At 41.9% G+C, this 27,862-nt stretch overlaps 1 protein-coding gene, 1 long non-coding RNA gene and 1 other non-coding gene across 8 annotated transcripts in view; 2 read left to right on the top strand and 1 right to left on the bottom strand.

Annotated features, from left to right (window-relative positions):
• The first annotated feature begins 47 nt into the window (after positions 1 to 47).
• LOC149520721 (uncharacterized) lies at positions 48 to 10,523 on the top strand. Its single transcript, XR_016348362.1, has 3 exons — positions 48 to 1,874; positions 4,990 to 5,063; positions 9,739 to 10,523. It is a non-coding gene; the product is annotated as an uncharacterized LOC149520721 (long non-coding RNA).
• LOC112543542 (U11 spliceosomal RNA) lies at positions 9,003 to 9,143 on the bottom strand. The gene has a single exon (XR_003086764.3). It is a non-coding gene; the product is annotated as a U11 spliceosomal RNA (small nuclear RNA).
• Positions 10,524 to 12,727: 2,204 nt separating the features above from the next.
• The window catches only part of KDM2B (lysine demethylase 2B), a 218,450-nt gene continuing 203,315 nt past the window's right edge, over positions 12,728 to 27,862 (top strand). The window contains exons 1-3 of one of the 6 annotated variants that reach the window (XM_089775275.1): positions 12,728 to 13,320; positions 14,553 to 14,697; positions 19,033 to 19,111. In XM_089775275.1, coding sequence (XP_089631401.1) covers positions 13,270 to 13,320; positions 14,553 to 14,697; positions 19,033 to 19,111 — 275 coding nt within the window. In that variant the 5' untranslated portion in view covers positions 12,728 to 13,269. Of the gene's footprint in view, positions 13,321 to 13,374; positions 13,646 to 14,552; positions 14,698 to 19,030; positions 19,112 to 27,862 lie in introns of those variants that run through there. The other 5 variants (XM_075898615.2, XM_006135978.5, XM_075898621.2 and 2 more) reach the window with 5 other exon arrangements.

The raw sequence follows: 27,862 nt of genomic DNA, 5'->3' as shown, positions 1-27,862 counted from the left end.
GCCAGGACGCTGGCCGTAGCTAGGAGGGTCGCCTGGTCTGACTGACTAGGGACAGCCCCTGGGATCAGGCCTCTGTCTTGGATTGGTGCCTGTTACTGCCACCTCCGTCCACGTTTCACCCTACCTGACCTTCCCGCCTCCTGCCAGTCAGGGTCGCCTAGGCTAGCGGCTCTGGTACTCCCTCCCCACCTTCATTGAGCGGGCCTTCCCCCAAATCCAGCCCCAGGACGTTACAGATGTATTTGTCATTGACCTTGATTTCCTCAGTTCGTTTTGAAAGTCAGGTTCAGGCTGTTTTCAGTAGGGAACAGAGCTGGGTACTGGCATTTAACACGTGGCAAGTTACAGCGCTTTAAAGCACCGGCGTGAACCAGGCTACAACGCTGGGAGTTACTTCCCTCAGTGGAGATGGTTTATAGAGCTCTGTGGAGATAGAAGAATGAGTATTCCCATCTACTGTACTTCTATAGCTGCAAAAAATGAGCCATGGATATCCACATTCATGGAAGTGGATATAAAAGAGAGATTCACAAATTTGCAGGGCTCTAATAGTTTACATAGAGCTCTCTCCCAGCGCTCTAATAGTGGCCACACTTTCAGTTTAAAGCATAGGCACAGCTATGCTTTAAACTTTTAAGTGCAGACATAGCCCTGGTTGGAGAGCTCTGAAAAAACAAAATTCAGCTTAAAGTGGCTCAAGTTGGACATCCACTTGTGGAAGTGGAAGCCTTGGAGCTGTAGAGATGAGTTTGGCAGGGAAGTTAGTTGGATTGTCCTCTTTGATTGCTTTATGCTTTATTGTGGTGTTTACTACCAAGTGCTCAATTCATCCTAAGAATATACCAAGTGCTTAATTCATCCTAAAGCTAAGGCTATACTACATATCCCTGGTAGCAGTTTCTAGGCAATGTGGCACTTATACACTGCAGTGAAAAGCATGCAGTGTCCAGTTTATCATTTCTACACTGCAATTAAAAGCTTACAGATGGCCTATGCCACTGATTCAGGCTTGCTGGGCTCAGAGGCTGTTTAATTCAAGTCTAGAGGTTAAGGTTCCCCATGCTTCAACTGTGGACCTTCTAACTTCACAGGCCTTTAGAGACTGGACTTCAGTCCCAATCCAAATGTTATGCAAGAATTAAACAGCTCCTTATCCTGAGTCAGGTGGCATCAGCCAGGCACAATTAAAAATTGCAGTGTAGACATGCACCACAGTAGGTATAACTGCAAATGGCAGGAGGAAGCTTCTTTCCCTAGCCACCTGTGCCAGAGCTTTTTCCTGCAGTGAGGAAAGATGCCACTGGCAGGACACTACATTGCTAAATACAGCAGTGTAACGGGAAGGAATAGCTCTCTTCACCCTCAAGCAAAGCATGTGACCACAAGGTTTAGGCCTGTCTTTAGTGATGCCTCACTGCTATAAGGGCATGTGTAGTCAGTCTCTATATGCTACCCACTGCATGTAAGTGTAACATAGATCTTCGTCACTCTTTTACATTCCTTATTCTAGACCTACTGGGTCAAATTAATCCTGTAATTGAACTTCCAGACACTCTCCTCGGTTCCAAATCCAATTTGGCACTGTAGATTGGAGACTCTAATATTCAAGCACAGATAGTTGAACACAGCTGCCATAACCCAACTGCCATGGATGGAACCTTCTGATTCCAATATTCCAGCCTCTGGCAGTTGAAATCCAACCACCAAACCACCCCGTGTATTCTATAACCTTCTGATGGAATAGATTTTTTTTTTTACAGTGACAGCAATGCATAAAATCTAACCTGGATCCTAACCCGTGCTTCCAGTTAATGGAACATCTACATATCCTTTGGGAAATTTTCTATGCCCTGCAATTGGTAACAAGTCAATCAGTAAGTACTAGTGCACCAGACAGTAAATATTGATGTTTAGGGTTTCCACTTCTCACATTCGTCATCTGAAAAGATGTCTGTCCCCTTCTCCTTCTTTGAGTTTGTTATTAAAGCAATCTTCATCAGAATTTCCCCAGATCCATTCAATGGTTTTCTAGCTTAAAAATAATTCTCCACATTAAATATCACAAAACATATCTCCAAAATAAGCAGTATACATTTTCTGTTATGGTTAAACAATATCCACTCTTGCTATGTAATTTATCCTGTAGTTAATAATCTACTGATCATTAAGTAGACAGTATCATCTTTTGAGGAATTATGAGGAATATATACAGGAACCCACTCTGAGACTTTCCTTAGGATTTCAGTTAAATCAGCAAAGTCACTAGAGAGATGGAGAAGTCTCTTGTGGAATTACTACTTGAGTCCAATTTCTGTGATTCACAGTTCACTCCCTGTAAAATTATCTTATTTCCCCATTTCTTATGAAGTAAAGACTTATGAAGTAATTCAGGATTCATTATATTTGAATTTGTATAATACTTCCCTTGTAATGATAGAATTCCTCCACATAGTATTAAACTTACTCAGTTTCACTGCTTATTATTACTGAGTATAATTGTCCCAATGATTTTATTAAGCTTTCACATTTTGGTTTTGCCTAGACACTTACCAGGTAAATGGCCCTTTTGCTAGGTGTTGTATAAACATCCTGTCAATCTCTGTCCTGAAGAGCTGACAATTTAATACATAATAGAACCCTTACCCCCTCAATTCTCCTGTGAGTTGTTTGCAGACTATGCTGTGAGGAATAGCTTCTGAAATAAAAATATTCTGGGACCCCTCACTTAATCTTACATCCAAGGACTGAGCAAAAGGTCTTGAGGGTATTAAAATATCCTTTCTGATTGCATAAGAGAAATGTATAATATATTATTTTAGCTTTTAACCAGCCCTTTTTTCTGAAAGCCCTGAAATGCTTATTCTGTTTAAAAAAAATTATTTCTATTTTATAGAAAGAGAAAACAAAGCACAGAAAGGTGAAGTGATTTGATAAGGGTCACACACACACATAGAGGATTCAGGAATGCTGGGTCTTAATATGGGGAGCTACAAAAGTATATTCTGTGCCTCTGAGAGCTTATGGGTATGGTATAAAAAGGTGCAAGTGAGAAAAAGAAACGTTATAGTTTTAAAGGTAAAAAAATCTAAGAATACAAACTCACTACTAAACAAGGATGGCTCTGCTTTCTATTTTCAGATGTGGGAGGACAATCACATTTCAAAGGCAGAAGCTATTTTACAATAATTTTAGTTGTATTGGATATAAAAGGACTGAAGGATTGTTTTTTTCCATCCCTTGGCATCTTGTGTACTTCACACTAGTGTAGTATAATGTGCTCTTATTTTGATTTGTTAGCACTTTACAGATGTGACAACACAAATATTTTTTTTCTCACTTCTCTTCATGCTTCTCCTGAGCTGTAAATTCATTAATCTAGATATAGCAAAAGACAATGATGGAATCTATACAAACATGACCATTATTATAATTTTTAGTTTGTATGCATTAGGGATGTAAGCGACTAGTCAACTAGTGACTCGACTAGTTACTTCCCTCGGTTAAGTTAGTTCTTTTATTTCCTTTATTAACTGCTGGTTATTATAAATCCTAGCATTTCTCTTTCCATCCTAGCCTCCTCTTGAGGTGCTAAGCCTAATTAGAGTAATCTGTACTTAATTAAACTTCAACTGGAGGGCTGTGTCTAGGACTCACCCTAAAACTGTTCTTATTTCAATTAAACCTCCAAGCCAGGGAAGAACTTTTCTCTCTGGATTGTCTGGTGCCTTTTGGGTATCTCATGCCAGCAAAAGACTAAGAGCCTGAAAACTTTGCATCCTGACTAGACTTCCTTTTGGGTGCAAATTCTTTGCTTCTACATTCTTCTCTTCCATGGAAAATTACTTGGTTAGACCTTACTAATCAGGGTGGTCACAGGTCTTCCTAAGACCACCCACTGCTTAGATTTAAAGGACAAAGGAAGCTGTTTACAGGTGATCACCCCATCATTGATATATCTGAGCATTGGAAACACCCTGATGGCTTTCATTTACTCATTTAAAACCATAAACTATTCTCTACCCTATATCTCTAATTTTACATAAAAGAGTGATACATACACCAAAATAAGATATACAGATTCAGCAGATTGTGACAGTAAATTGATGGGTTACATGAAGCAGTGTCTCCAAAGCATCTTCAAGTTAGGCATATTTGTATCCATAAAATAATTTCATAAAGCATGGGGGAGGTCCATCACAGTATTTAGCATAGAAATGCTGATCACATCCTGCATAAAAGCTTTTCCAAAACATGTTGTTAGCCAAATTTGTAGAGCTGTGCATGGATACAAATGTCTACATGCAGATGTGGATATCCATGGATAATCATTGTTGGTATCTGCTTATTTGTAAGGCTCTGCTCCCAAGAGACTCTGCAGTTAGCAAGAGGAGTGTGGTCTAATCACTCAAGGGAGCCAGATTCGTGCAGTAGCACTATCATCCACAGTCCAGCCCCCTCTTGTCTGGGTCCTACAGTCCCTCTGGGGGCAGGGCTGAGAGTGATGCAGCTGCATGTTCGGGGGGAGCTGCTGTTGTGGGACACTGGACCATGCTTACCTCTGTTGGCTGCAGTGTGCCTTGGGAGCAGAGCCTTGTAGATCAGCAGATATTGATGTCTATCCACGGATATCAGCATGTGCAGGTAGACATTTGCATCCACACAAGATTCTGCAAATATGCAAATAGCTGTTTCCATTTGTTCCTATTGTTGTCAACAAGATAAAACTGTGTTGATGCAAAATAGAAATTATAATGAAAGATTTTGTATAAAAAATATGAAGGGTAAGAAATTCAATAGGCAGATGAGGCAAGGCTTGTCAGAAGTCTCAATCAATGATAAGTCTAAAGCTATGTCCACACTAGCACTTATGTCAGTAAAAACCACCCGATTGAACAACATAAGTTTGACAGTAAAAATGCTCATGTGCACAGACACTCTCCTGCTGACATAGCTACTAACACTCATTGAACTGATTTATTATGTTGACAGGAGAGCTCTCCCCCATCAGCATAACATGGCTACATGAGAACTTTTATAGAAGCACAGCTGAATCAGTACAACTTGTAAGTGTAAACATAATCTAAGGCATAGTAACCTTCCTTGGAAAGATGTGGGATGCAACTTTAATTGCAATCACTGAACCTCCTAACTGGGAAAAATATAAATCTAGGGGCAGTGAAGCCTTTCCAAAAGTGGGGGATTAGGGACCCATACCCTTGAGAAGCCTTGTCCCACCCTTTCTTCCAATAAAAGGCCCCTTTTATTCTCCCCAAATCCCCTCCTCTTCCCCCATAGGCTTTATCCCCTTGCCAAGCCAGCAGCTTAGATGGGGCTAGGGACCCTTCTCCAATCCAGGGTGCAGTAGGGCAAAAAGCAGTCCCCTGCCTGTATTCCCTTCTTTGAGGTATCAAAGCTCCCCACACCTGTCCAGGCAGCTTTTATCCCAAATCAGAACTGCTGAGGTGCAAGGCCTCAAGTCAAAGCCCAGCGACTGTTAGACTATGTGGGCAGTTGTGGGGAGCTGGCCTGCATCACAACTGCCCAGGCTCTTGGGCTGGGCCCTTTCAGCTGATGGCTTGGCTGGGGAATGGGATTTTGCGGGGGGGGGGGGGGGGGAAGAAGAGGAGAATGGGTGGAGTCCCATGACAAAAAATGAATGGGCCAGGCCCATCCACTTTTAAAATATGGGAGAACCATGGTTCCTTGGCTCTCCCTCTTCTGGTGCCCCTACACCAGTGGTCTCCAACCTTTTCACACCGAAGATCACTTTTTAAATGTTAGAACAAGCCAAGATCTACTGCCCCATCCTTCCCCCAAGACCCTACCCCTTCCTTGAAGACCTGCCCTCTCCGTTTTCCTCATCTCCATCATTTGCTATACCTAGCCCTTACACATTCTCAGGATACAGCTACACTGCCGCTTTTTTTTATTCTTCTGTAGGAAAAGGTTTTTCCAACATTTGGACTGTCTAGACTGGGCCAAATGTCAGAAAAAAACCTTCTTTTGGAAGCCCCCTTATTCCTCGTGGAATGAGGAACACAGGGGTTACCAAAAGAGCATGTTTGTTCTTCTGCTAAAAAAAAGCAGAAGAACAAACGCTTCCCTGGACGCAGAAGAGTTTTTCCTGGGATACCTCTGGAATCCTGGAAAAGCTCCTGCAGTCTAGCCATACCCGCACTGGGTTGAGACAGGAGGTGCGGGCTCTGGGGTGGGAATGAGGAATTTGGGTGTGGGAAGGGGTGAGAGGTGCACACTCTGGGAGGGAATTTGGATGCAAGAGGAGGTGGTGAATGGGATGCTGACTCAGGGAGGGGGTTCCAGGCTGGAGAGTGTTGGGGTCAGGTGGAGATTGGGGTATTGAGCAAGCCACAGGCTTGTGGATGTGAGGGTGCAGGTTGGGGCACGTGAGGGGCTCAGGGCAGAGAGGTTGAGAGAATGATGGGCTCAAGTCACATATTTGTGGTGTGTGGCTGGTGCAGGAGTGTTGTGGCAGAAGACTGAGGATGTGGGGGTGCAGGCATTTGGGGATGTGAGAGGCTCAGGACAGGGTTCCAGTGTATGACAGGCTCGGATCTAGGGTCTGGGAGGGGGGTGGGAGGTGGAGGAGTGTTATGATGTTGTAGCCAGATATGGGTTTGGCCCCAATTGGGGGTTTATTGGCCAGCCTTAATTATTAAATCAAATATTATGTCAAACACAAAAAGTTTCAGCATTGTCTTTATTTATGAGAGGGGCGGGGAACCTGTTTTGAGTTAAGAGTCACGGACCCACAGGAAAGTCAGTTGGGGCCACTGAAGTGAGATGCAAAAAAATAACTCCTCCAAACCCCCTTTTGCCTCACTAATGTAGCTCCCAACTGTGCTAGTGGGAGCAGGGAATATGGTACTGGGGAAGGGTGCTACTGGGTGCTGGGGCAGGGTGCCAGTGGGGACAGGGTGCTGGTGTGGGGACAGGGTGCCAGTGGGGGCAGGAGACAGGGTGCTGGGTCAGGGGACAGGGTACCAGTGGGTGCTGGAGCTGGGTGCCAGTGGGAGCGGGGGACAGGGTTCTGCAGCAGGGGACAGGGTGCCAGTGGGGACAGGGGACAGGGTGTTGGTCGGGACAGGGAGTTTCAAGCATGTGCCTCCCCAGGGACTTCTAACCCCTCCACCACCTCCTCCTGTAACATCCCCCCTGCAGAGGAGGGAAGCTCCAGCGTGTGCCTCCTCCCAGGACTCCTCCCCCGCCCTGCAGAGGAGGGAAGCCCTGGATACCACCTCCCCCCCAGAGGAAAGCACCAGTGCGCGTCTCCTTTGGGGACTTCTACCCCCTCCACCATCACCCACCGCAGAGGAGGGAAGCCCCAGTGCGTGCCTCTTCTGGGGACTCCTACCCCCCCATGCAGCAAGTCCCTGGCGTGCCACAGACCTGGGTTGCGATATCATGCCAGCTGTTTGGGGGAGGGGGAGCAGCCAGCGAACTTACTGAAACCCTGGAAGTGGTGCGCAGCTGCCGGACTTCCTTCTATCCCGCAGAAAGCCGGCACTACCTCCATTGTCACTGGAGGTAGGTAGGGGGGCTTCTTGGGGGAGGGGAGAAATTGGGGGGCCCCGAACACCTCATGATCCACTGGTTGAGCCCTCCCAATCGACCAGTCAATCGCAATTGATGGGTTGGTGACCATGGTTCTACTCTGATCTGGTTTGTCAGAGCCATTGAAGTGTCCAAAGGCAGTGAAATATTTAAAGATTTAGTTTTTCATTTCCATCCGAGCTAAGATTCCTGACAGGTAGTCTATAATTTATAGGGAAAGAAAAAGAGTTTAAGTACTTGAATTTAGCAAAATTTATTCTGTTTAACAGGAAATAGATTTTCCCGTGAGCTCAACAAGAATAAAATTAATTCTTTTCGCACACAACCTGAGTAAACACAGCATGGACAACTTCCATGACTCTATCATCATGAGTTGTGAAATATTAGGTATTTTTCTTAAAGCTCCAGTTTTTACTGTTAAGTAAACATGGACAGGATGTAGCATCTTGTGGGCATAATTGTTCTATAAATAATTTTACCAACATTAACAAAAATGGATTAATTGTAGCTCATCTCCCATGACCACACCTGCCTCATGACAATATACTGTAAATATATTCACTATTTTGTTTTATTTTTGCAAAGGAACATTGCATTTGTTGTACCAAGAGTCTACCTTATCTAGTATCCTGGTTGAAAGTGGTCAGTATCTGACACTTCAGAAGAAGGTGCAATCACTCCCCCCAGAGGAATAATCTGCCCAGCGGGGAAGAGCTTCCTAACTCTAATCAGTTAGGGTGTGTCTACACATCACCGTAACTTAAAATAAGATACACAATTTGCGTAGCTCAAATTGATTATCTTATTTTGATGCTATTTCAAAATAGTATATTTTGTCATTTGGTGCTGTCTATACAGTGCCAAATTTTGAAATAACCCACTATTTTGAAACCTCCCTTTCTCCTGGTAGAATGAGGTTTACAGGGACATTGGAATAGCTTGCCTGAAATAACGGGCTTGCTGTGAAGATGTGGGATAGCTATTTCTTGACACTCTGGTATCCTAAAATAGCATTTCAGTGTAGCTGTACCCTTAATGGTTAACCTGTATTCTGAAGCATGAGGGTTTAATATCACCTAAAAATTTTTTATCCTATCTAATGCAAGTGTGCATGTTTTAACTATTGATAAAAATGTCCAATTCTGTTTTTGTTCAAGTTTTGACTAATTATTATACAAAGCGAAGAAAATATTATTTTACTGGTAAAATATTTTTAAAATTAAACACAACAAATCCTCTATGCAAATTTTTAATTGATACAATGAACCATAAAACCTCATTATGAAATGTCAATAATTCTGTCTCATTAGAGATTTAAAAAAAGTCAAAAAACAACACTGGAAGTCTACAGACTTAGACTTTGATATTTCTTGAAACATTTTACTTCCAGACTTTTAGTAACATGTACCCTTGTTTGTTTTTTGGGGGGTGGGAGAAGTGGAATCAACCATTACTAGCAACCCCAGGAGTAAAAATTATGCTTCTGCAATCTTTTGATGTTGATTCTGCATGAAGCAGGGAAAGCCACAGCTGCCCCAGTTCATGTGCCATACATGACAGAAGCCCTAGTTTCTTTGAATGCGTGTGTTTAATATCTTCCTTGGTGTATTTGTTTGCTACTCCAAGAATGCCAGGTTAAAGTCATCTGAAAAAAAATTAAAGAGATTCCCCCATTCTGCCCTTCCCCATGTTTGTGGTATATTATTGATGGACTTTTTGTAACAGGAACTTATTTATTTAATTGGTTGATAGCGTTGTTTCTAATGATTCTCTAATCACAGATATTTATCTTGTACTCAACTACTATGGCCCCAGTTCTGCAAAGTTTTACCCATATGCTTAACTTTAATCATTGTATTCCTAGTTTAAAGTTAAGGCTGTGAATACAGCTACAGGATTGGAGTCTTAAAGTAGCAAATGAATAACATGCATTTTGATAATAAACATCACAACATGCATCTGACGAAGTGGGTCTTTGCCCACGAAAGCTTATGCTCCTACACTTCAGTTAGTCTATAAGGTGCCACAGGACTCCTCGTCGCTTTTGCAGATTCAGACTAACACGGCTACCCCTCTGATACTGATCACAACATCTCACAACTCTTCATGTACTCATCCACATAACATTTCTATGGGTGAAAATGAATTATCATTTTAATTTTACAGATAGGAGCTTTTGAAACGGAACTGAGCCAGAAATCCCCACAGGTATTTAGGTGTCTAATTCCAAAGAAATCAATGGGTGTTAGGCATCCTCAAAGGTAATTAGAAACCTAATTCTCAGTTATTTAAGTGGAGGTTGGATGCAGAGCCAAAACTAAGGTTTTCTGCGTCTGGAGCAAGCTACTAAACTGCCCCCTCCTCATCCCCCCAAAATTATAAAATTCTTGATGTTTTGTATTAATTTTATTAATTGCACATGTTGTTAATTGCACATATATTGAGATTTAAAATAGATGATAGTAAAGATATAAATGAAATACTATTTTAACATTCTAATTTTTAATTTTGCGCTCCTAAATGTACTGTGCCTGGGGTGAGTGCCCCACTTGCCCCACCTTTGTTATGGCTCTGGTTGGATGCCTACATTACTTTGAGATGTGGGCTTGAGGGACTTGCCCCAGTGTCACACAAGAAGTCTGTGGTAGATCCTAGAATTAAATCTGGGTCTCCTGATTTCTAATCCACATCTGAACAGTCTTTTCTCTGTCCATTTGCCATGGTTCATTGAGTCTTCAGTCTTTCTAATGAGACTGTCACCAAGGCCTATGATGTTGGCTTTGTGATGTTAGATTAAAATATTGTGCAAAACATATTAAAACAGTGTTAATTAACTGACTATGTATGTGGAATGGCTAAACGGTTAGGCTACGTCTACATTGGCAAGATTTTGCGCACATACTTTTAACACAAAGAGTTTTTGCGTTAAAGTATTTGCGCAAGAGAGAGTCTACACTAGCATGTGCTTTTGCGCAAGAGATGTGCTTTTGCGCAAAAGTATCCATGCCAGTGTAGATGCTCTCTTGTGCAAGAAAGCTCCGATGGCCATTTTAGCAATCGGGCTTTCTTGCACAAGAAATTCATGTTGCCTGTCTACACTGGCCTCTTGCGCAAGAACCATTGCGCAAGAGGGCTTATTCTTGAGCGGGAGCATCATAGTTCTTGGCAAGAAGCACTGATTTCACACATTAGAATGTCAGTGTTCTTGCGCAAGAACTCCCCGCCAGTGTAGACAGGCAGCATGTTTTTGCGCAAAAGCGGGTGCATTTGCGCAAAATCATGCCAATGTAGACAAACCTGAGAGTGGTGGTGGTCTGTTATATAAAAGTGCACAGAAATAATAAAGCTATTGCCAGGGCTCACCGAACTATAGCGAGTCCCGCTTGCCAGCCACGCTGTCCAGCGATCTGTGCATGCGCAGATCATCCGAACCCGGCTCCTCCGGGTTGCAATCTACTCACCACGGGCGAGCAGAATGCATTATTTGTCGAGCCCTGGCTATTGCAACTAATTTTCTAGTCTAAATCTATTTAATTGGTCTGGGAACAAAGCTATGCTGAAATACAATTTGATGTCTACTTGTGAAATTTCTGTTGGCTTTTAAACTGTTGTGATATTGTTTAGACTCCTTACCCTTTAGTATCTTTTCTTCTGTTTGTTAAAGGTTAAGCATTTGTTAAGAAATGTAATTTAAGATATTTGTAATTCCTCAGTGGACAATAGTGTGGATACCTGGAATCTTATAAAAAATGTCTACCTTGTTTTAGGAAAAACTTAAAAAACAACCAATAGTCTGGTAGCACTTTAAAGAATAACAAAACATGTAGATGGTATCATGAGCTTTCATGTGTACAACCCACAGCTCATGATACCATCTACATGTTTTGTTAGTCTTTAAAGTGCTACCAGACTGACTATTGGCTGTTTTTTAAGTTTTTCCTGTTACAAACTAACTTGGCTACCTCTCTGTACCTTGTTTTACACAGAACTCCTTCTCCACACTGTCATCTGATTATAACATTTGATCTTAAGCAACCCAATCCAGTTTTGAACTGGTGATTATCAGAGGTGAAAAAAAAGTGTTTTCCCTACCAGTTCTCCTAGAGCAGAGGAACCTCAAAGGCTGCATGGATCATAAGTTTGTTTATGTGAAATGGAACCTTTTAGCACTACTTGAAATTCAAATCTAGCTTTGTTCAATAGTACTTGAAAGATGTTTGCCCGAGACAGCTGTTTAATAGCCCATAATAAATAATGTATTACATAAGGAACTTGTTTAAATATATTTAAAAAGGAATTTTAATATCATAAAAGCATTTTAATAAAGCCAGTTAAGAACTAAAAACAATAGATGATACCCAGTAGAACTCTTCAAATAAAACCCATCTTTTTTATTCTGAAATTATCTTTCCTGGTAACAGATTACAAGCTCCAGTATAAATTTTATTAAATCCGCTTCCAAAAGATAAACCATGCTGTGTTCTAAGATCTACAGAACTGTAAACTGGTATCTATTTTTGAAAAAAGTGCCCATACGAAAGAAAACTTTTACTGCAATTCATTTTAGAATAAAAGTGAGTACTGCAGCTTGTTGCTTTTTACACTCACTTATTTTCTATTACCACTGATCATCTCTTAGAAAGCAAACTTTTGGGGAGACAGTCATGGGGTGACCTTGTTTTATAGAGCTTTAGACTTTCTGAGTAAATGTTTTAGGTGCATTTCACATTTTTGTATATGTAACAAGTTGTATGTGCATGTCTTATTGTCCTGCACCCTGCTAATGCCTTATCTGCACGTTTATCTTCACGTGTTTATCATGCATGTTCCTATATATGTCATACATCCTCCTGCCAATGCTTTGTCTGCAAGTTTATCTTCATGTGTCTAACACTCATATTCTTATATATGTGTCATGCATCCTTGGTAAGTGTGTGATTTGGGGCATCTTTTTATACCTCTTTTGAGCTTGTGTAGGGATAGCTCTGTCTTCTGTATGTATTCATAGCTGCATCGGTGCTGTGCATATCTGTATTGTGTGTCTCTCTTGCTTATATGCTTGCAGGTCCTTGTATGTGCATATTCTGTGCTTAAGCATATCTGCACACCTACGAATGTCTTTAAGTATCTTGTGTGCCTGTGTGTGTGTTTGCATATCTCTGTGTTAGCTTGTGTACTTTATGTTCTTCTCATATTACAGAGCGGCCGCTGCTGTCTCCAGCCCCTTCCAACTCCAGCATTCCAGTTCTCATAACAAACAGCTCAGTGAATCAGCGCCTGCGTGCAAAGCCTGCTGCACACTCGTGACCTAACAACAACACAGCAATATGAGCAGCCAGGCGGCGGCGGCGGCAGCGGCTGCAGCGATCTTGCGCTGGGTGCAATCTGGTTCCCCCAACCCTCCCCTCTGCAGCCGCCGCCTCCCCCGGGCCTCCCCCCCCTTCCCCGAACGCGATCGGCAACAATGTTTACGTTCCGGGGATTATGACGCCTGCGCCCCACTCCACACTCAGTGCTTGAAAATGGTTCCTTAGGACTTTGCAAAACGCATCGACTCCCCCACCCCTTCCCTCCCCCTTCCCCAAAAAAGTGCTGGTGCAAAATTGCAAAACTTTAGAGAGACCTGGATGGCTCTTGTTTTTCTTCCTCCCCATTTGAGCCAAAAAATGCTGTACAGGAACTGTTGACAATTAAGTGATGAAACTCTCCAAAAAAATGGAGGCAGAGAAAGACTCTGGAAGAAGATTGGTGTGTAGCTGGCTTCTGTCTATTTCCTATTTGTACATTTTAATTGATTTTGTTTAATTATTTGCAAAGGGAGAAATGCATGTAAAATGTAGACAGCAGAACTACTTACTTTGCAAGAGATCATCTTAAACACTTGGGAAGGGGGTGGTATTTAAGTGAGGGGAAGGTGTGGGTGGCACAATACTCTTTTCTGTTGGTAAAGGATTGTGCTGATGAAGTGTGTGTTTTTCTAGGGCTGGCTGCTGGGGGTGTGTGTGTTAAAATATACGCGTAGAGAGGGAGATCTGGACTGTAAAGTGCTTGGAAATGAGCAAACCCAATGGAGGTAGCTGATTTTACAATATTTGGTTCCCCAAAGAGAGCTAGCTTTGCGCACAGCCAGCCCTCCCTTTTGCAGGCGGGTGTTTTCATGCGGAGTGTGTTGTGTGTCTGAACGTGCAGTTTGCCTGGTGTGTCTGCCGAAGAACCAAGGGCTGCTGTTAACAAGTTACAAGCTGGCTCCGGGGAAGCAGCAACAGCAGCACAGTCCTCTACTGCTGTTTTTAACGGGGCCTATTCCATACACACCTCTCACAGTGCATTTAACTCATTCCTGCCCTTTCCCCCCAGAATCTCTCCTCTCACTTTTTTGTCCCTTAAACTGCACAGCCTGCGATTGAACCGAAATAATGTGGATCGTTGCGGGGTGGGGGGACGCAAATAAATCGTAATGTTACATAATGCGACTTGTTTTTAAAACGTGGCTTCCGGTGTGACTATGGAAACACTTGGATTATGAAAATAATGCAACTTGATTAGCGTGAATCGGGGTAAAGGGTAATTTTGTGCGAGATTATGTAGGTATAACTCACACAAATAGTAGTAACATGATCGGAGACACTGTTAACACGCAAACGCCGACTCTCCGCTGTTCGCTCGTTTACGGTCTTGCGAAGTGCAGCAGCTCTGGGCTTTGTGAGTTAGCCAGTGATTTGTGTAAATTTCTTCACTTGTTTCCTATCCCTTCCCTCCTCCCCCGAAAAAAAGAAAACAAACCCAAAACTAGTTCAAAGGTTTCCTGCAGCCAGGCACCTGTTACTTCGGGAGAGTTCGGTGTCATAAATGGTAAGGGGGTGGAGATTCTTCTGTACTCAAGCTCACGTTGTATAAAGTATTGTGAATTTTGCAGCCTATCCAAATATTCCCAGAGTCCACTTTCCACCCTGGTCTGTATAATCTGCTTTGTTTTTTAGCGATCTATTGGTAGAAGGAGATACGATGAGAATGAGGACCTCTCGGACGTGGAGGAAATTGTCTGCATCAGGAGTTTTAATTTGGAGGAAAAATTAAAGAGTCGGAAGTATCATGGGGATTTCGTGCGTGCCATGGAAGGGAAAGGTAAATGCCTGGTAGTCTCACGATGAACACGTTTGTTGGGAGTGGAATGGACTGGTACCTCTTTTTTGCTGTGATACTCTAGAGAAGCTGGTGGTGTCTCCACGTGCAGTTTGTGGTTTGTTTCGTATTTCCCGCCTGCATCCCCCATTTCAGGGAATCCGGTGACGAATCCAGGCCGAGCAGCAGGGGAGGGGGCAGAGGAATGGGAGTTGCACACTGGGGCCCTAGCTTGGATCTAGCCAGGAAATAAACACATGTATGCGTTTCTTTGAGCATTGTTTCTGTAGCTAGAGGTGAGTACGGGCGTTGGGACTCCTCACATCATTTCCATGTAACCTGTGCACAGATGTGCAACTTTTTGCTTTGACAATGACAATGTCCGTAGATGTAGCTTGTAGAGAAACCCCAGTATCCTCCCCCTCCCCCAGCTTGTCACTGTGATGACCCGGTTCAGCTTCCCATATGTAAGGAATCAGGTTCGTGGAAGAGAGACGCAGAAAAACCCCAGCCCTCAGGCAGCCTCATGGTGATTTTGGTTTCTCCCTCTCCGCCCCCTATTGAATCGCAAGGTCCCATTTGCTTCCAGTTTCAAGGGATGCAATTGATTATCCTGTTAGCTAGCTTTGAGGTTCTAGAGTAAGTAATTTCTCTGTGGTTATATCGTATATTAAATTACAGCAGCCCCTCAAGACTCCCTGGATTTACTTATGTGATATAGCTACAAAGTAATTGAAGCCAGCCAATGCAGCTAACAGCTTGCTTGCTTGCTGGGAAGGGATATGGAGGGGATTGGTTTATTGTGGGGGAGGGGAGGTGGAGAGTGGATTGAGAGGTGCTATTGCAAATCAACTTTTTTTACTATGCTGTTACTGAAATTGACATCAAATTCCCCATCTCTTCCAAAATCCATCTTTATTGGAGATGCTTTTGAACCAGTTATCTTTGTAATTTCCAATTATCTTTGGCTGTATTCCTTATCATATGGCAACAATAATAGAACTACTAATTTAATTTAGAATATTTTCTTTTCCCAAACCTTATCCTTTTATGGACACTATTTCATTCTAAAACAAAATAGCCACTTTATATGGTGAGGGAAATGTCTGAATTCTTAACATTAATTATTTTATGATGAAGACTCTTCCAACACCTGTTCTTTAGCTCTAAAAAATGCCTAGTAATTTTCCAGTGGAGAAATAGCTTTTACTTTTCTTTCCCAAATTCTTAACTTTTTAACTATATTGCAGTCCATTATATCCCTTGCTTAGCAGCTTTGAGTCTTTTGAGTAGCTTTTCCTCTTCCCATTTTCATTTTTGCCTCTATTTTTTCTATAAGTCAAGTATAGACTGTAACCAAGGCAAATATATTAAACGTGATGATCATGCTGCTCACAGTAGAAATACCAAGCTATGTGAACACATGGGATTGGTTGAATATTCTTGATCATCTACTTCCATGTTTTTATTTTTCATGGTAGCATTTGGTTCCTGGCCAGAAGTGGGGTTTGGAGACTTGCTTCAGAGGTGCAGGGTGGGTTTTGTCCCGAACAAGCTACTTACCATTGCTACTTATTCACTTGCGTTATATGCTATGTATCTGCTGACTGCTTTCTGAACTAATGAATCTTTGACTCTCTTCACCCTGCTCAGATTTTGTGTGTTGAATATAGAGTGCCCCGCTCAAAAGTATTTTTTGTTTTAATTTGTTACTAAAGCCAAATTAATTTTTTTAGTATTAATGTATAAAGTAGTAAATTATGATATTATTGCTAAAGAATAAATACTTTGTCTCTTCTATTAGTTAACTGAAAAATTGATTACAGAAGCTGTATTTTGACTGTTTTAAAAACAAGTGTAATCATTAAAAATATTAGAAAAATACTAAGCTCAACAATGGTTTAATTTGACAGCTCTAGGTTGGGATGCTTTATGCACACTTCTTGTCATTGCTAATTTAATAAAAGAGTAAAAGTGTTACAAAAAGGAGATTAAGAAACAAATAGAAAGGAGAAATTAGAATTTGTTTCTTTCACCCCCTTCCAGTTGTTTTGATAGTAAACAGACACAAAAGGTATAAGTCTGAGAGTATCGACTACATTGACTATGCGATTAGTCAGTTCAATTAGTCAACTATTCAATATTTAACATCCCTATCTCATACATGGAAGGAGGATTACAGATCACAAGTAGGTGTTACGTATCTGGTCACTTCAAGATTTGATTTCACTTGTATGGATGCAGAGTGCAAATAGACTATAGACTTTCAGAAGCCCTTCCTGTCCTTCTCTGATCAATGCTTGTCACTTTTACATTAATCCCTGAATCACAGGTATCCTTGTTTCAGGTATGATATTTTAAACCATTGCATGTAAAGCATTACAAGTAAACATTATTTCACTCTGTGGATTAAGTTGATGTGACACTGTTCACTGTACAGAGCACCATATTTATGTCCAATATTCTAGTTATTCGGGTAATAAATTAATATCTATTAAAATGTCTTTGTTCTCAATCACCTTAACTGTGTCATAAATTACATTAAAATTTTGATGTTATGAGCTCCATAGTGCAGACACACACTTGCATAACTTTACATATGCTTAATTTTATAAATGGAAGAGCTCTTTGTAGCTCCAAAGCTTGTCTTTCTTACCAAAAGAAGTTGGTCCAGGAAAAGGTATTATTTCACCCACACTGTATTCTGGGACTGACATGGCTACAACAACTTTTTCACTGAATCACATCATCATTGTTTCTGATAATGATGTTTAAACCATTGCATTTTAAAGTAGGGATGTGAAAGATTAACTGGTTCTGGTAAACCAGTGGGTGCTGGAGCAGCTCTCTGTCTGTGCACAGCAGAGCCTTGAACATTGCTGGCAGGGGTGCCACTCCAGCCCCCTGCTGGCCTTCTTTTAATCATTTAACCAGTTAACTATCACATTTAACCAGTTGACCAAATACATGGGATTTTACATCCTTATTTTAAACCATTTCATGTAAACATTAACAGTACAGCTTAATCCTCAGAATGAATTAATAATGTGATACTGTTCAAACAACCGAATTTGTGTCCAACATTCTAGCTATTTTGGTATTAAAATAATATATATATAAAAGAGATTCATTCGCTCTCAATCACCTTAACTGTGTCAGAAATAACACTAGAATATTAACATTATGAGCCCCATAGTGCAGGCTTAACTTTACAAATGTTTAATTTTATGAATGGAAGAGCTATATGTAGCTCCAAAGCTTGTTTTTCTTATTGACGGAAATTGATCCAGCAAAAGGTATTACAACAGGGACAGTTTGGTGAAGTATTCTGGGACTGACATGACTACAATAAAACTGCATATAGAATCATAGAATCATAGAATAATAGGACTGGAAGGGACCTCGAGAGGTCGAGTCCAGCCCCCCGCCCTCAAGGCAGGATCAAGCTCCGTCTACACCATCCCTGACAGATGTCTATCTAACCTGTTCTTAAATATCTCCAGAGAGGGAGATTCCACCACCTCCCTTGGCAATTTATTCCAATATTTGACCACCCTGACAGTTAGGAATTTTTTCCTAATGTCCAATCTAAACCTCCCCTGCTGCACTTTAAGCCCATTACTCCTTGTCCTGTCCTCAGAAACCAAGAGGAACAAATTTTCGCCTTCCTCCTTGTGACACCCTTTTAGATATTTGAAAACCGCTATCATGTCCCCCCTTAATCTTCTTTTTTCCAAACTAAACAAGCCCAGTTCATGAAGCCTGGCTTCATAGGTCATGTTCTCTAAACCTTTAATCATTCTTGTCGCTCTTCTCTGTACCCTTTCCAATTTCTCCACATCTTTCTTACTTTACAAATGTAAGTAGTCCCATTGAGCTCAGTGGGAGTATTAATTTGTAAAGTACAATATACATATCTGTAGGTTCAGAGCATTACACTGTACTCCCCAAAAGCCCAAGAGAAACAGTATATTTCTTACAACCCACATATATAGTTTTATTATTATATTTGTGCTGTATATGCCAGGCTTCTTAATATTTACTGGGGAATTTACTGAATTTACTGTTAATTCAGCATTTTATCATAATCTGGGCATCTCAAGCTAGAACCTTAATTGAGAAGTGCAGAATACATTCTCCTTTATGTGCATCTGTGAATAGGAAAAACAGCAGCTTCTGCTTTTGATCAAAAATGTTCACTCTCTTTGCAGTTTTCCTTAAGTGGTAATGAGCTTTTATTGTTGCGGAAATTAAAACGGTGATCCTTGAAATAAAAAATCTAGCATGAAGTGAGTATTATTGTAATTGATTACATTTTTTATTCAACTATTCAAACAGATTTTACTTTTGAGTATGTGCAAAGAGAAGCTCTCAGGTTTCCTCTTCTCTTCAGAAGTAAGGATGGACTGGGAATTAAGTAAGTTACAACAAAATTTTACTTCTGAGTAAATGTTTAAAAAATTATAACTTTGCATTTCTATATGATGTTTCATCTGAGAATCTCAATGCTTTTAGTGCATTTTAGGTCTCACCACACATGGAAGGATGATAGGAGGGTTTAATATTTTAATTTACATATGAGCAGATTAAGGCGGTGAAAGGTGAAGTAGCTACAATGAGATTGTACACTCTCTGAGTCAGTGACAAAGATGGAAACAGAACCTAAGGGTTCCGGCTCCTATTCTGTGCTCTAATAACAGAAAACGCAGTCCTCCAATTTTGACTTTTACCCACAGCATAAACAAGCTGTCAGATGCATTGCAGAATGTGATGAAGTCCTAAGATTGAAAGAATGCAGTATGGTTTTCAGCTCCCAGGTGGAGTTTGCAAAGAAAGTGGTTAAGGAAAATATCTTTTGGATTCTCAACTGGATTTGAATATTTTTGGGAGAAAATACTCAGGAAGTTCCTTATAACATTTGTAGATGATTTCTGAGTTGATTTTTTTCTTACTTTAATGATTACTAGGGGACCGTGCCCCCTGCTCACTATGCTCACCAATCCCCTCTCTCTGGGGGTAGACAGCCCCTGCTCTCCTGCCAACCTCTGGGAAGGGCCAGGCCAAGGTATAACAGCCCCACCTGTTCCCCCCGCCCCCCCGTTCCCCAGCCGCAGGGCCAAGGCTGGGCCACTCCTGGCTCTACTTCCACTTGGCCATTGGGGAGGGCTAAGCCCTGGCCTCTCTCTTCCCCCTCTCTCCTTCCCCGGTATGGGGCAGTGCCAAGACTGGGCCTTCCTTGGCTCTCTCCAGTCCCGTTTTCCTCCTAGCAACCTGTATTTCATTTTGATTCCCCTGACTCCATTCCTACACTCACCATCCTCCCTAACCCCTGCACCACTCCACCTCACACTGTCTATCCCTTCTCCCACCATCTTTCTCCATTCCTATATCCCCTCCTTCCCTAACCCATATCCCTGCCTCCATTCCTTTATCCAGGAGAGCGTGGCCCCCAAGTGCTGTGGCTGAGTGGCACAGAGCAAAGCCGCCCAGCCCATGTTTGGGCCAGGCAAGCGGTGGATGGGGCCCAAAGGCAGGTTGACACTGCTTCAGGAGGCATGTGGAGATGGAGCTCCCAGGAAAGCACTCCTGAGCCAGGGGCCTGGCTTGGATCACTGGCACACTCTGGAGCTGTTCACTCAGGGGGGAGACTTGCCAGGAGGCCTCCAAGCACTGTGGCCAGACCAGGTGACAGAGCAGAGCCGTGTGATGTGTGTAGGCTGTGCAGGCTGTGGGCAGGGCACAGAGGCAAGCAGGGGCTGGTTCAGGGGGCACGTGGGGATGGAGACAACTCACTGCCCCCCATTTCATTGATTGGTCATGTGGTCAGGGCTGGTATGCAGAGTGATGTGATGAAGTCACTCTATCATCCCACAGGTAAAGTTTTTTTTATCAAGATAGCTTCCCCAATTATCACCTCTAATACCATTAACTCACAAACATCCCACTCTCCCCACCTCTAATATCATCAGTTCACAGACACTTACCTTCCTTCCTTTCCCCCCCCCCTGCATCCTTCTCCTGTTCTGAAATGTGATTTGTCCTTTTCATATGTGTTCATTTTTTTTAATTGTATCCTTTGGTATATATGGTTGTGACTATTTTCTTCCATTATTTGATCTGAGGAAGTGGGTCTGGCCCACGAAAGCTCATCATCTAATAAACCATCTTGTTAGTCTTTAAAGTGCTACATTGTCCTGCATTTTGCTTCAGCTACCCCAGACTAACACGGCTACATTTCTATCACTAGATCAAAGGGAAGGCGCACATATGCTTCAGTCTGCTGTGATGAGCTTAAATAGTCTCCAATAGCTAGACTTCACTAGCCAGTTTCTTTCACTGTTATCAGTTGCTGATAAGAGTCTCTTCTGTTTTCTAGTGGGTATGCACTTGGCTAACTAATGCTCTATTTATTCTGTTTCCCTCTACCACAGCACTAAGCACATCATGTATGCAGTTTCTTCCAATAAATAGAATTCACAGCCAGAAGCTGTCAGAGCAAAGAACTGGGACTAGATTTTAAAAGAGATTAGGCAATTTTTGATGAGTAAAACAGGGACTAATCAAATCTGATAGATTAGGGCCTATATGATCCCCTGGAGGGGTCCAGAAGGGAATCCCCACTTGATAGCTGGTCAAGAGTATTGATTTGCTTCTTATGGGAAATTCCAGGTTCTAATAATTTTTATTAAAATGTGCATTGATTCACGTCAGCTAGAACTAGAATTTATTGAAGGAAGTATGGGATTGACAGCCTCTTTGTCAAAAGAATGTTAGAAATGCAACTTACATTTGTTCCCAGTGCTAGGAGTAAGATACATAAATACTTTTTGTTATGTTACATTATTCCACAGAATATAAAATATTTCCATATAATCTAAATTTGCTTTTATAAGTATATATGTTTCTTTTTTACAAGAGTAGTTGGTATTTAATGTGTGTGTAAATATAATGTAATATGTGATCATATACATATGCATTGTGAGAATTTTTGCTTACAAAAAGGCTAAACCAGGCTTCCACAGCCATCTTAATTCTGGCATTTTCTATTTTTAAAGTGCTCAACTTTGCAGTCTTAGTACTCTTTATTCTGTGTGTGTGTGTGTGTGTGTGTGTGTAATTTCCTAGGTTTTTTACAAAAAACAGTAACAGAAATTCCATCAGGTGGCATTATGTTGATATGGGTCCATTGTGCTTATAAGAAGTACGTGGGATCTTTTTCAGGGCAATACACCATTGAAAATACAACATAAAAAGCAGCATATGCATATGCACACACATAGGTCCTGCAGATGATATAATTACCAGTCTGTCATGGCTCAAGTAAGTCTTACTGGCTAGGGAAGATTGAGTGAGGAGTCAGGGTTCATTGATTGAAATTTGAGGTTCCACTGTGGCTTCGCTTGAAGGAGTCTAATGGCAAGAGCACCTTTTCTTATACGTAAGTGGTGAGGAGTCCTGTGGCACATTATAGACTAACTGAAGTGTAAGAGCATAAGCTTTCATGGGCAGAGACCCACTTCGTCAGATGCACTTTCTTTGCCCATGAAAGCTTAAGCTCCTACACTTCGGTTAGTCTATAAGGTGCCACAGGACTCCTCGTCGCTTTTGCAGATTCAGACTAACACGGCTACCCCTCTGATACTTTTCTTATACATGTAAGTTCCCATTGGCAGGGCTCGACAAATAATACAATCTACTCGCCCATGGCTGCTAGACTTCAGCCGCATGCCCCATTCATTTGTGGTGCGCATGCACAGTACGGGGCTGGTGAGCAGTTTTCGCCGCTGTTCGTCAAGCCCTGCCCATTGGAGTATGTGGGTTTTACAGTGTCATGCTGCAGTCCTTGATGTGTTTATTCTTAGGATATTTCCCCCACAGTTATCCTTTGATGTCATCTGAAGAATTGGGTTGCAGCCAGGAAAGCTCAGGATACCATCTACATGTTTTGTTAGTCTTTAAAGTGCTATCAGATTATTTGCTGTTTTTCCAGACTAACTCGGCTACCCCCTGAAGCTTTTGATGTGTATGGTCAGGCTTCATTTATCTTTTGTTTGTGGTCTCACCTTTGGGAGTGTCTGCCTATTTCCCAGGCTTGACTATTCTGCTAACTTCATCTTCCTTCATCCAGCCTCAGGCACCATGGATGTTCTCTCCTCATCTCCAAGTATCTCAAGTCTTCTTGACCATTTGGATCTTCCTGGTGACTTTCTCACACATTCTTCACTTAACCCCAAACAATGTACGGAGCATTCCAAACAAAGGATTACATAGTTACTAGAAGAGAACAACTTAGTTTGCAGTGCAGACATTGTCCAATCATGAGAAATAGAAGAATACAGATCTCATGAGCAAATCATTATACATAAAACATATTCCATACCATCACTAAAATAATACATTTTTGCTACAGCTCTCATCATGATTAGAACCTTTATATCATGGTGGGGAACCTCAGGCCCAGGGGCCGGAGGCTGCCTACAGCTCACTTGGATCTTGCTCCTGAGGCTCAGGGTCCCTCCCAGCATTGGGGAGTCTGCCCTGGCACTCCAGCCCCCCTGCTGCCCTACCACATTGCTGGCGCACACAAAATCTGTAAGGCTGGGCCCATGTAGGCTCTGGTGTGTGAGGGGAATATGGAGAGTGTTTTTCTCCTTCTCAATCAAGGGCTTTTTTGCTTTTCACTTACGTGTGGCCCCCGACTGATTTTTTTTTTTTTTTTTTTTTTTGTGGGTCAGCAGCCCCCAACCTGAAAAAGATTTCCCATCCCTGCTTTAAGTCCATCACAGACCTCTGCCACTTTAACTATTAAACTAATTTATAGCAGTAGTAGGTTGTCATTCTTTATGTAGACAAACTACAGGACTATGTAGCACTTTAAAGACTAACAAGATGGTTTATTAGATGATGAGCTTTCGTGGGCCAGACCCACTTCCTCAGATCAAATAATGGAAGAAAATAGTCACAACCATATATACCAAAGGATACAATTTAAAAAAAATGAAATGTTCCCCTTCCCCACCTCTAATATCATTAACTCACTGGCATTCACCTTCCTTTCCCCCCCCCCCCCATCCCCCTTCTGTTCTGAAAAGTGATTTGTCCTTTTCATGTGTGTTCATTTTTTTTTAATTGTATCCTTTGGTATATATGGTTGTGACTATTTTCTTCCATTATTTGATCTGAGGAAGTGGGTCTGGCCCACGAAAGCTCATCATCTAATAAACCATCTTGTTAGTCTTTAAAGTGCTACATAGTCCTGTATTTTGTTTCAGCTACACCAGACTAACACGGTTACATCTCTATCACTATTTATGTAGACAGGCATTTTAGATGAGGATTGGACATTTCACCTTGGGTTTCACAGGTATTTGCTGTATTCAGAGGAATGGTGAGAGAGAAGAATTTTGGGTTGCAGTCCATGCACTGGAGTGGAGTGTGCTATGGTAGAGACTTCTTGTCCACTTCCTTAGGTGAGACGCCTTCTGCCCTGTTGCCTCCAACCTGTACCTGTTCTGTCCGTTTTCCATTTCTGGCTCCTCATTCTTTTTCAGAAACCTCCCGTGGTTTCTCATTCAGTCACAGTGTTCTTCCCTACCTCCTTCACTTAGCTCTTTGCCCAGTCAGTGCTAGTCTTCCTCCTGTAGTCCTACTGCTTGTCAGATATGCCTTTTCCCTCTTCTTTCCTCTACTGCACTTGTGCTCTTCTTGTCCAGCCAATCCATGTCTCTCCCCTCAACTTCTGAGTCTGATATCATCTCTCCCCTTACCTACTGGCTACCAGGACCCTGTCCCCTTACTCCCCCATTTCCCTCACCAGCTCCTAGACCCAGTGTCCTTGTCCAGGCACTTTCAGGCTTCTTTTTTGCCCCAATTCCTGCTCCTCTTTATCTCTTCTAGTCCGAGTTTCCAGTAGGAATAGTTTCCAGTTTCCAGTAATAGTGTAGTCAGTTAACTGATAAGCAAAAACTTATAGGTTAATGCTGTAGACTACACGCATTTCCCTCTCTCTCCCCATCAGTAAATGTTTTTAACAGGTTGGCCGGCAGACCAGCTCAGTTGGGGACCTACCCCTGCTGCAGCTCTCTATTTAAAGTGTATTAGGAGCTGAGCAGCCCAGCTCAGTTCTGATTTGCACCGGGTCCAGGAGCTCAGACTTCCCCAGACAGGGGCTGCTGCCACCCTGCACTGTTGCCTTTTTATCAGAGGCAGCAGCGCTGGGCTACAGGCAGCCAGTCCGTGAGGGGAGCTGGTTTTCAAACTGGTTCCTGTCATGGATCAGCTCCCATCTGGCACCCTGCGCTGATACAGAGGTAGCAGCACTGAGTGGCAGGAGGCTTCTCGGGAGTGAGGCCAGAGCACACTGGCTCGTGACCTTGCCCCTGGGAACTACAGAATAGTCGACTAACCAATAAGAAATCATGAGATTACTTGACTATTCAATTAACCAATATTTAACATCCCTAGTATCCATCCATCTCTGTCCTCCAGATTCCTTTTCCCATTCTATTTCACCTGCAGGCCCATCTCTTGTTCCTGCTGCATTCATATCAGAGGGCTTCCTTTTCTTCTCTTCCTACGTTCAAGGAGGGAACATTGAGAGCATAGGAGAGACAATCTTGTGGCTCTCAGGTCAGTTTCCTGGATTCATAGCAACCAAGAGCTGCAATTGCATGGCCACACCTGCTCAGTTCTGTTTTGGATCATGATCATTTTGGATGGTATCTTTGGGGAATTCAGCTGCTAATCAAAACAGTTAAAGTTCAGCAAAGTTATAAGCAACTGAAAACAGGATCTTAATGGGAAGCATTGGGTAGCATTAATAATAGTTTATGTTGCCAACACTGTCTGTAATTCCCAAAATATCTTTGACAAATTAGAGTCAAAATTGTAGCTGCATTGTCTTCACCCAATTCACATTTAAGTAATCACATTTTTTGACCTACATTCTCCCGACAGTTTTATGCAGTGTTATTTGCTTCCTGTCCCAAACTCTTGTGTAGCATTGCTGTATCCTGCCCCAGGGGGACTGGATTTTAGTAGTTAGGTAGATGAAATAGTTACTATATGCAGTGTGCCAGACACGTTGAGATGAATAGATATATTGTGTGTCTCTCCAATGTGCTAATACTAACACTGTAAAAAATAGTTTTAGATCTATGTGAGATTTAAAAATAGTTGTTGCTATGTACTTGAAATTCTGTTTACTGTTAAAGTCAGCTTGCATGTCAGCTTGCATGCCTGTGGCTGGCCGATCTGCAAAGTACTGTAGATGAACAATTCTGTTGCTGAGTATGGTCATGCTCTTGAAGAGCAGGAAATGTGGTAATTGATGAGATTATTAAGAATCCATTTCATATTTCCAACCACGATGAGCTGTTATTTCTAGTGGTCAGAAGTAGGAAATATATGTCATGATCTTTTAGTAGCAGTTGTCTTGCTTAGGGAGATGTTTGGAACAATTAGACACTCCTTTGATCATTGGCAATTGTAAGATGATTGTAAGCTGGAGAGAGAGAGTTGTCTGAAAGGAAATATTGACTTTTTTAACCATCTACTCTACCACATTGTTCTGCAATTAATCAGAACTCAGAAGCTAACCAGTCTTGGCGCAGGTCTGTACATAAATTGGAGACCTTTCTAAGGAACCACCGACGTGCTTCAGGAACAAATATTAGTGATTGATAGTTGCCATTCTACTCCATGTGTCTGCATCAATAAACATCATTATTATGTGGGTACTCTTTTGCTGGAGGTGACATGTTTTACTGACCACTTACAGTCAGAAGAGATCCCAAGAATGATATTTTATGTTAGCATTTAACCCTAATGCTAGGCCAGATTCCAAGTCAGATAATTACATTTTGCCTCCCTAATTTCTCCTGCTGTTTCTGCTGGATCCAGTTGTTGTTTCTCTCTGCTCTAAACTGTTGCATAGTATTTCTGTAAAACTGTGTTCTACCCCTGGAGGGGCTGTATAGCCTTTAGCAATCTCATATGTTTATGTGAGTTTGATTAATTCAGGCAGTGTCTACACTTACGATCTTACAGTGGCAGAGGCAGAGCTGTTTCACTGTAGCTATGCTGGTGTAAGAGTGCTCGTATAGCTGTGTTATGCTGGCAGGCAAGAGATCTCACTTCGACATAAAATAAACATCTTAATGAGCAGCATTAGCTATCCAAACAAGCATTTATGCTGGCAAAATTTATGTTGCTCAGGGGTGTTTTTATTTTTCATGCCCTTGAGTGACAAAAGTTTTGCTGACAGAAGTATCAGTGTGGACAATCTGATCTCAGCCCTGCTCTCCTGATGAAATAACTATGTCACTGCTCTTTGGGGTGGTTTAATTATGCCAGTGAAAGAGCCCCTGTCATCATAGAGTGGCAACATGTAAGGCCTTTCATCTTATAGTGGTGCAGTAGCTGCAGTACAGTTATGCTGTTATAAGGTGTCTAGTGTAGATATAGCTAGCACAGACATGGCCTCAAAGCTTCTGAAGCACTTTGAAATCCTCTGCTACCAAGTGCAACATAAATGAAAAGGATAATGCAAAAAAAAAGTAGTGGTTATACCCTCCCTCCACATAACCCCATTGCTGACCTTCTGGATTTAAAAATCAGACTTAACACATAGATGGTATTTACTGATGGCCTTGATGGTGCTGGAAACCTACAAAGCTGCAATTTGTGCCACAGTACAGAAGCAATTCAGTCAAAATTATGTAAAGCTTGCGTTCAGTATCTATGGTGGGTAGAATAGGAACAGCGGGTATTTTTGCTTTTGTGGCAGCTTATGGAAAGAGGTATGAGCAATTAGTGGAGGTGGTGTAAATTAAAGCTGGACTTGATAGATGTAAATGTAACACAGAACAGGTTCCACAACATTGACCAACCAGTTTGCATTTGGTATTGTGGCATTCTCACTCTGGCACAGGATATTAAAACCATTATAGGAATCGTCTTCGAAATGCTGAGCATATAGCTTAATTTTTAAGGGAAGGAAGGTATTCCTCCAGCTTGACCATTTCAAAATATTATTCATGTCTCAGTAGACTGTGTTTGCCCACTTGCTTCTTAGTCAGACCTGGTTATATTTGTTTACAATTATTTATAAAAATGTTAAGAAGGGCACCCATCCATAACGACTAGGTGCCTTATATTTACAGTATTT

This window comes from Pelodiscus sinensis, chromosome Z (genome assembly GCF_052426305.1).
Source record: "Pelodiscus sinensis isolate ZL-2025 chromosome Z, ASM5242630v1, whole genome shotgun sequence".
NCBI lineage: Eukaryota > Metazoa > Chordata > Testudines > Trionychidae > Pelodiscus > Pelodiscus sinensis.
The sequence above is the reverse complement of the archived record's forward strand: the minus strand, read 5'-3'. Positions and strand labels throughout refer to the sequence as shown.